At 41.8% G+C, this 9,604-nt stretch overlaps 3 protein-coding genes across 3 annotated transcripts; all 3 read left to right on the top strand.

Annotated features, from left to right (window-relative positions):
* Positions 1–375: 375 nt before the first annotated feature.
* Positions 376–1,464, top strand: SARC_09550 (hypothetical protein; the record flags this gene model as incomplete). The annotated part of the gene is made up of 1 exon (XM_014296433.1): positions 376–1,464. One exon carries the CDS (start codon positions 376–378, stop codon positions 1,462–1,464), a length of 1,089 nt encoding a protein of 362 aa, XP_014151908.1.
* A 2,994-nt stretch (positions 1,465–4,458) lies between these two features.
* SARC_09549 (hypothetical protein) lies at positions 4,459–5,514 on the top strand (the record flags this gene model as incomplete). The annotated part of the gene is made up of 1 exon (XM_014296432.1): positions 4,459–5,514. One exon carries the CDS (start codon positions 4,459–4,461, stop codon positions 5,512–5,514), a length of 1,056 nt encoding a protein of 351 aa, XP_014151907.1.
* Positions 5,515–6,392: 878 nt separating this feature from the next.
* On the top strand, positions 6,393–9,384 carry SARC_09548 (hypothetical protein; the record flags this gene model as incomplete). The annotated part of the gene is made up of 2 exons (XM_014296431.1): positions 6,393–8,141; positions 8,803–9,384. The coding sequence occupies 2 exons, from the start codon at positions 6,393–6,395 to the stop codon at positions 9,382–9,384; spliced, it is 2,331 nt and encodes a 776-aa protein (XP_014151906.1).
* Between the last annotated feature and the right edge of the window lie 220 nt (positions 9,385–9,604).

Raw genomic sequence — 9,604 nt, 5'->3', positions numbered from 1 at the left:
GACGAACACGTTGTAATTTGTAAACTAATAATAGAAAAATATTTAAAACAAAAAGAAGTATAGACTTCATTTATCGATTACCATATTTTTAAAAGGCATCGAGTTACCGACAGATTAGGGGGTTACTCGGAAAAGTTAGAATATTTAACGGTTAGCCGGTATGTGTCAAATGACAAGTCACTCAAGTGAACTTTTTTAAAAAAGAATATATTTATTCATTGTGTGCCTCAAAAAGTCGAAACGTTTGTGCTAAAAAATAAATACTTTACATAGTACACGCTAAGCAAAGCAATTATAAAAGGAGATGCGATTTCAGATCAGACCATCACTTTACTTCACCTTCACACTTGATAATAAACTACCTAAAAGGTTACAATGTTAATCGCCAATCTGAAAATGCCAATACTGCAGCGCAAGTCACCAAGCATCTATTCCGAATTGGAAGGTGCTGTCGACAGTGATGTTACATCAGCATTTAGTCTTGGGACTGTCAATTCCGAGAGTGAGAACAGCCCACCCTGTAAAGAGCAGAAATGCAGTGCATCGAATACTGATCTAATTAGTAAATCGATTGATAATAGGGAGGATGCAGAAGCTTTTCAACTAGATTCGCAAAGCAACCGTTATACTCTACCAGAATTGCCAATGCCAACGCCTACACCAATGACGGCACACACTACTACCCCTCGAGGTATATTGAAGCAAAAACCCATGTCATCGCATAGGCGGGAGAGTATCGCACAGAGCCAAAATACAAATATTCGGCCTAAATCTACGTGTAAAGTTTTAACTCCCCACTATGACAGACAACGGTCACAACAAAATCCGTCACCGCAGCCAGGTAGGAGAGGATCCTTCGCGCCTCGTACTCAGAATCCTCAAATACGTAATACTCGTATATCCATGGGAGAAGGGAATGGACAGCTGACGACTCCTGCATATAGTGAAAGAAGAAAGTCCATTACTAGCAATATGAGAGAAGGGAATGGACAGCTGACGACTCCTGCATATAGTGGAAGAAGAAAGTCCGGTGCTAGCACTGGAACCTGTGCAGATTTTATATCCAGGGAACCATTGAGCACGCGAGGACTCAAAAAGAAGCAGCATAAACGGGTCGCATTCAGTACCAATGCCGATGTGGTGAATGAAACATACGACAATTGTGTGTACGAGAGAGGCTGTAAAAAAACAACTGCCAAGTATTCTTCCAAGTTGACGGACATGAAAATATACAAAGTACTCTGCAAATACAAATTCACTGAGATGCCGATGCATCAAGACTCAATCCAAAACATTGATTTCCGCATGGCGCATGTCCAAGGTGACGAGATGAAGGCACAGAAGAAAGTTTTGGCAAAATTGGGATACCGAATTCCTTCAAGGAACTCACAGTCGTTAGTGAATTTTACACAAAACCAGCGGCACCCAAGTGTATCCTCGCTTCGCAAAGTTGCGCAAAATTAAACTACGGATAAGATCATGCATATCAGTATCAATATGTTGCGTACTTCAGTATCAGAGCATTGCTTTTCGTAGACCGTGAATAGCACATCCAATTTCAACGCCTAGTACAACTCTGGCGTCTGTCATAACGAACCAAATTGAGACTCACCGTTGTTAAGCCACACCAGTGCATCTTTTGTATGTGTCATGGAGCACTCAACTAAATAATCAGTACTCCGTATTAAATAATTTCCAGTCATTAATCCAAATCCTGTCGAATAACTGAAAGTGAAGCGTCATTGTACTTGCATGGAAATCACATCTTGCCGATCTGAATCAAATCCTATATAGATATGATCTCAGAGTCACCGGTAGCAGATTGCAGCTCGACGTTTTCTAGGCGCCGAATAGACAAATGAGTACAAAACGTCACTCGTACAACTTTCGGCATTGTAAGGGCTGGTATGTTTTTCTGTGGCGCGTACTGATCTTTCTCCGGCCTGTGTTTAAAAGGTTGCAGCGCTGACAATATCGCCAGATATGACATCCCTAATAAAAAGCTAAATAAGTTTAAGCCCAGTAAACCTTATTTTGCTCTGCTACCACTCAGACTGGTGAAAGGTGGGGGTCTACAATTTCAAGTTTCAAATTGTATAAATTTTCATCTAACGTATACATTTTTCCATAGGTTGAGGTATTGAATTCAGCTGATGATGGCCACTTGTACATAATGCAACTGTAATAATACCAAAAGTTACGCTGCAAGCATACGATACATTCAATAGTAGATGATGTTGTCATTTTTTTAATGCTCATGTTGTACTGCAATTTATATATATTGAGCCTATATGTCGACGTTAGCATATCGCTTGATAGCACCTTACTTTTTGAATCTCTAACCTTTTTGCACAGTTTTCGGGTCGAATCGCCTTGTAATGTCAATGTATTGTATTTGAATTTTGATGCCACATTAAGATCCAGTGCATACAACCGCTGTTCTTATGCGACTGAAGTACTAACTAAGTGTTAAACATATCCTCACAGAAGCACGTAGTAAAGTGGTACTATATACCTTATCCGTGAGATTGAGATACATTTATCGGTAGCCTTTTTCGATTATTATAACTACCTGTATATTTTAATGAACTGGAAAGTTGTTAATCCAACTTGTTCTAGGCAGTTGGTATCAGTAGCGAGGTAAAAATCTTCCGTAAAAATCATCCTTCCGCAGTCCGTACACTCGTACAGGAACGTCGCCTTTGATAATCATATGAATCGAATACAACTGTGTGATTCACATTGACCTTCAATAAAATAGATAAATGTCTTTAAAAAAAATATTGTACGCCTACATGGCAATACGGTTGTGGCCTTGTGGGTGGTTGCTGAGCTGCTTAGGTAAATAAATAGCCTACTCGTCCCCAAGTCTCTACTCCTCATGAAACCCACAAGTTGAAAGTGCTCAAAAATTTAAAATATCCAAGAACCCTCTTGTTTCTATATAAAACTGTGCCCTCGACGGATCGCAGTTCGCACGGCTCTGGTGAAATGCAAATATTCTGTTTGTTTTATTTTGTTTTTTTAACAAAATATGAAGAACAAACAACAAAATGTTCGTCGTTCTTTTTGATATATAAAAAAGACAATGTTCGTCGTTAGATGTTCTTGTGTTTTTTTTTAACAAAAGCAAAGCAAAACTGGCAAGAAGCCAAGAACGACCAAACGTATTTTTTAAAGAAATACATTAAAAACTCTCAAATTCAGTGAATCGCTAAAATCTAAATATATGATATATTGTTTTAAAAAAAATCAAACAAAAAATCACCTGGACTGGTTTAAGGTATGACCGTCGGAAACTGCTTCACTATGACGACATGTCTGGACGTCATGTCGTATATTACAGTCAAATATATGATATACGTCATGATTTTCTCTTAAGAATACATATCGCGATGGGTCGGAAACTAATTTGCAAAGAAGCCTTGTCTTTGTCGTATACCAACCAGGCCAAGAGATCTCGCTTATTATTATATTTCTTCTCTCTGCTGGGGAGCACAGGCCACAGACTCACAGAGGGTCATGAAATAAATATTGTATTTTGTTATTATACTAAAAAAAAGTGAAGTTGAATAAAAGTTTAAAGAAATGGAGGTACAAGTGACAGTAAGAGTCAAGAGTCAGAACTCAGAACTCAGAACTCAGAACTCAGAACTCAGAACTCAGAACTCAGAACTCAGAACTCAGAACTCAGAACTCAGAACTCAGAACTCAGAACTCAGAACTCAGAACTCAGAACTCAGAACTCAGAACTCAGAACTCAGAACTGACTTCATATCAGCTTATCATGTCACTCTGATTTTTATGATTTTTTGTTCTGTTTTTAAAAAAACAAAACAAAATAAACACAAATTAAATATTTTACGAGTTTTCAGTCTTCAGGCTTCAGCAGGGCCAGGTTCAGGCTTCAGAAGAGTTTCATCAGTTCTGTCACCCTGGTTCACTGTTCACCGTTCAGACTGCAGAATCAGACTTCAGACTCCAGGAGTCCAGAGTCCAGTCTCCAGACTCCCCAGAGGGTTCACTTTCTTCAGACTCCCCAGAGAGTTCACTTTCTTCAGACTCCTAATAAATAAATAATAGCCTAAAATAATAGGGGGGGTTTTTTTATAAAGATCAAAAATTAAAATCAAAATTCTGGTGGAATTTTTTTCCCTTCGGATGAGTTTTGTTTGAGCGGAAATCAAGGTTTGTCATGGCGGAAATCGAAAATTTAGCAAAGACCCAAATCCAGAGGGCCGTGTTTTGTCTTCATTTTTTCAACAATAATGTATTTATCTATTTATTTCATGATTCTAGACTATTAGAACTTAGTATGTCTACTACCATGCCAGTAGTGGTTTGAATTGATTTTTGCACCAATACTACTATATAAGAACATCCCAGTGTGCCATCAGAGGTATTCAGATTCCCAAGTGAATAAATGATTTTGTGAGCGTTGAATACCTCACGTACAACATGGCACTCTTCAACATGAAATTTATAGCAAATATGAAACGCAGAATATCAAGCAAACATACAAAAACAAGGGATACTGATGATATCAACAGTCGTTCTACATTCAGTTTAAGATCTCTTGAGCTAAGTCGCACAATTTACGAAAAGGAACATTCGGAGCACGAGGTGGAAGACAAAGGGAAGCTCCGCAACAGAGATTCAAGCAAGAAAAAACAGGACCCAATATATTCGGAACAGATGGTTTTCTCGGTAGCCGAAAGAGATGTCTCGGATAAAACACGCAGTTTGCCATCCCCCGCAGGGGTTCGTGATGATACAGGCGTAGAGGATGATTCCATGCAACTGTCCTTAAATGCGGCGTTATATAGTAATCACGCAACATATACTAATGGACATCTTGGTCCTAAATCTATCGGTGATTTTTCAGAGGCCGGGTCGAATCCGAACAAACAACAGTCGCGGACACCGATCAACGCAATATATACCAATGGTCATCTTGGTTCAAAATCTATCAGTGATTTTTCAGGGACCGGGTCGAGAGTGCAACAGCCGCAAACACCAAGGAGACGAGCTTCGCACGTTCACCAGAACTATGCAATCCCGCAATATCAATCAAGAGGATCTTGCAGTAGACCGCCACCACCAGTACTGGCGCACGATTCGTATTTCCAGCGACATTCCGACGCCGGCTATGCATACAACTCAAACCTTAGATCCCCAGGCCGACGTGTACCCTCAAACAATAGTCGAATTCATTGTCGCAGAGTCTCGTTCGACACTGATAAGAATATGATAGGAACCACATACGTGTCATCTGTGTACGAGCGAGGTTGTAAGGAATCATGCAATCGCCTTGAATCTAAAATGACTGATATGAAGATCTACAAGGAACTATGCCAGTATAAGTTTACCGAAATGGCGACACATCAAGATTCGATGCATAACATCGATTTTCGCCTGACTTATGCTAAGGGCGACGAGAGGAAGGCACAATTGAAAGTTTTGTCGAAGCTGGGGTACACCGTTCCGGTCCAACACAGATGGCCGTTTCAATAATACAACAGACAGCGTTAAAGAAAAAATAGTATCTGGAAGCCTTTTGAATTACGGATTCCGTGGCTATGAAAGGCGCGCCGAAAAATCGTAGGGATTTGAAAAACCTCATATTTGATACTCCCTGTGAAATAGTCTGTTAATTTCAAAGTCGCGATTCGCGAACGTTGGACTCGGTAGTTAAAGAACACAAATATTTAATACAGTCGAATAATACCACTAAGCCGCCTATTGTCGGGAAAATTGAATATTGATTTTAAGATCGCGGATGAAGTAGTGATACAGACGAACTTTAAATTTACTGTTGTACTATTTTGCTACGCATGCAAGCCCCCGCAGGGAATATTTACCTCTGAATTTCGTACAGACATATGATTGTCGACCACGTATAGTTGTGAGACGTATCTGTGTGTAAACAGGTGAACACTGCTGAAAGGAATGAACATGCCTAGTCAGAAAGTATGGTTCAAATTTGCGGGAGCAGCGCGTGCCATGGAGTGAACAACTTGACAGGTAGATAAATTTTAGAACCAATAGTTTTCGCGCAGTCCTGGAGAATACAAATAAACAAACTCCTATCTTTTGCTGAATCACCTTGACACTTTTTTTTTTGCTCACAACCGTTCTATATGAATTCCTATGGGGCGTCGGTTGAGTATTAATATGGTTCCGGTTAGAATGCCGTGGTGTATATTAGTTGAGGTGATAGCTAGAATGCGCGGTTGTAGGATTTTGGATATAAAAGGATGATGGATCATATCGCAGCAACGCAGAGGTATCTTATTCAAGTGTCACTTGCCCTTTAAGTTGCTTAAGCTGCGCATTTATCAATATCTGTTGTCTCAATCAACTCAAATAGCGAGATATATATACAGACCACAATGGACGTCGCCTTCAATTCTGTTACTCGACGGTGTTCTACCCCCGTAGACTATAGTCAACGATCGAGCGGTAGTGAGAAGCGTGATGTACAATCACATCAACTGAGTGTACGTAGATTAAATTCGGGCTACTCAGAATTTAAAAGTCTAAGTGCACATCCAAAAATCGGATCTCCAGAGGAAACGCGATACATTTTGGATTCGAGCAGAAAAGATACTTCGCGTTTTAAGCATAGCAGTAGTGTCCCCACTTATCCCGGTACTAACTGCAGCACTCGAACAGAGCTCGTTGTGCACGAGTACCGATCTATTGCCGTTGAGTTGCAGCAGTATACTTGGGATACAAATTCGTGTAATGACTTGAGAACAGTGCCGGAATTAGGCGCACCGTTGACTTCACCATACAAGGCGAAAGTCCAACCATTTAATGAGTGCCCTGGTGTTGAACTAGCCGCTCTTAGCATAGCGGACAAACACGTCGACAGCTGCAGTATACCACAGCCCCTGTGTCGATCCCCAGAGTCATTCGATGCTTGCAGCCCGGGGTTGGCGCATGACCTTTTTTTCGAGTCTTCAGCGGTCATTGTTCCACCATATTCTTCTCCTGTACCACTCCCTCTGACATACGAGCACTCTACGCCGTTACCACACAACGCGACATCCGCAGATAGCGAAGCTCTGCTTAAGTGTGGCACTTTTGCAGAATCAGCGGGTGAGAGGTGCGAAGAGTCCAGGAAGAAAAACGACACCGATAAGAGCTCAAAACTGAACGCAGAGCGTTTGTTGTTAGAAACATCAGAGGTACAGCTGGAGGAAAGCTGTGATAGCCAGCAGTTCTCGACATTGCTTGCTTTCATCAATGGTGACTATCCAGTACATAGTCGAGCGGCGTTCCAGCCAGGCCCAGCTAAGCACACGCCAAGTGGCACTGGAGCAGAAGCCAAGGAATCATCAACTTTGGACAAGACCTTGGAGATCGTCCAGAATGTGCCAGAAACCGCTGTCAAGTGCTTGGTACCATCGATTCAAAAGAGCCCAAAAACGGATGTCAATTGCCTCGGAGACTATCTATGCGCTTGTTTCGCTGGTTGTCAACATAAGGCTGTCCGCACGAAGGACTACGTCTACGCAAGCAGTAGTGGAAGTGAATGCGGAGATTTTGTGGATATCGCGGGAGCACTCGATCACGAACACGGCAACAGAAGTCGAAATGTATCTCCGGCTGATGGTTGGAAATGCAAGGACATTGCACAGCGTGTGGCGCCTAATGGAGACAGGACTCCGGATCGGTCCACCCATGCTTTCAGTGCTCTTGGTTCGAATTGTAATTTGCCGAAGTTGACATCTCCGTACAAAATGGGTTCCAAGTTTTTAACATACACCGTGCAGTCTTCAAGATCTGAAAGAGATGATCAGGCACATGGTGACACGCCGATGACTGTTCACCGCTCCTACCAAGACGAGGTGCCCATACTAAAGCAATTCTCCCTTGATAGATGCCCCACTCAGCCCTCCCTGGGCACTCTCCCAGAATGCGTACTAACGCCGGGAAAGTGGCTGTCCCCGCTGATAACAACCAACCCGAGGTGGTTGAGTGGTCCGCTATCACACGAGTTGATCCGAGATATAAGAAACCTCCAGGCCGCTGAGCAAAACGAGATCAATAGCAAGGCTACAAGCGGCTTACAGCAAATAGAAGTACCTGCAACTGAGGGATTGCTATCGAAACCTAGCCGCTCGCCGACACAAGTGAGTACGATGTCTCATAGGGTTTATTGTGTTCCGTATGTGTGGCATGTCTATAGATCTGTCTCTCCTGCCATGAATCGGAGTCTTACCGACCTACAAGCACAGTATATCGCTCGTTGCCTTACATTGGTGATAAGCGCAGCACAGATTCGTCTCAGCTGTAACAACGCATGCACCAGCAAAGGTACTAGCGGCAATACTGACTTTTGTTTGGACAGAGGACAAAACGATCGCACAACTTTATCTGAAATTGGGAATACGAAGTGACGTGATTATTCGCCGACAAAGCTAATTAGAGTAATATTGACATAGTCTATCTATTACCTGGTTCTACCGCCATTGTAGACAATATTTGACTGAAAGAATAGACATAAATGTAAGTACTTCTGTACTTGTATTGGCGTATAGCTGTATGCGTGCATCCACACATCAGCTTCTTCCGCCGTGCGACATATCCACACATTGCTCACTACTATATTATAGTCATCTGCCTAGAAACCTACATATGAATTGGGTTCGTCTTGTTTTAATTCGTGGAAGATACGCAGACGTATACACATGCCCTTTTAGTTTTCCATGCTGCCACAGGAATCGAGCCTTGGCCCAAGAGTGGATGTGTATGTGGTGTGCTTTTGATCCAACCTCACTTCACCGTACACAGGCGGATAGCACTACTTGCCAAGGCGATATGACAAGAGATATGGATGCTCCCCAAGCTGAATCAGATATGGAGATGGTTCTGGACGACTATGTGAGTTCCTCATCCGCTGCTAGCGACAAAAGATACAGTCTAAAACTCAGACTCAACCCATACAAGAGGACAAGAGGTGAAGGTGGTGACGTATCTACCAGAGCGAAGGATGACGGACATGCGTGCTGGGAGAACAGAACTCGCTACAGTTGCCGAAATACCGTGACTTCGATTGAGCAGGGTGCTTCTCCAGGAGTTGATGTCGGTATGATTGGGCTTGAAACGCAACAACGGACCACAAAACGCACGCCGAGAAGTTGTACAGTAAAGCAAGAGTCCAAGGCACTCAATCAGAATAGACCAACCCAACGGACACGCTGTATAGATACGAGTGTGTTTAGAGGTAAAAGACGGGAGGACATATACAAGGCGAAGGCTGGGCCGAGGGGAAGTGGGGTGGTAAAGATGGAAGTAAGGGGGAAGAAAAAGCAAGCCGGCAGGCGCACAGAACCCCAACAGACCGTTGAGTACAAAAAACTGATTCAAAGGTAGGCGTGGATGGTACTATTTATACATGCATATCTTACATATCTTAGACGCCAGTTTCCATGGATATAGACATAATTCAGTGAATGTATATATATATATATATTTATATATATATGTATATATATACATATATATATATATATATATATATATATATATATATATATATATATATATATATATATATATATATATATATTATATATATATATATATATATATA

Source organism: Sphaeroforma arctica, assembly GCF_001186125.1.
Source record: "Sphaeroforma arctica JP610 unplaced genomic scaffold supercont1.983, whole genome shotgun sequence".
Classification (NCBI taxonomy): domain Eukaryota; class Ichthyosporea; order Ichthyophonida; genus Sphaeroforma; species Sphaeroforma arctica.
Note: the sequence above shows the minus strand (reverse complement) of the source record. Positions and strands in the feature narration are given on the sequence as shown.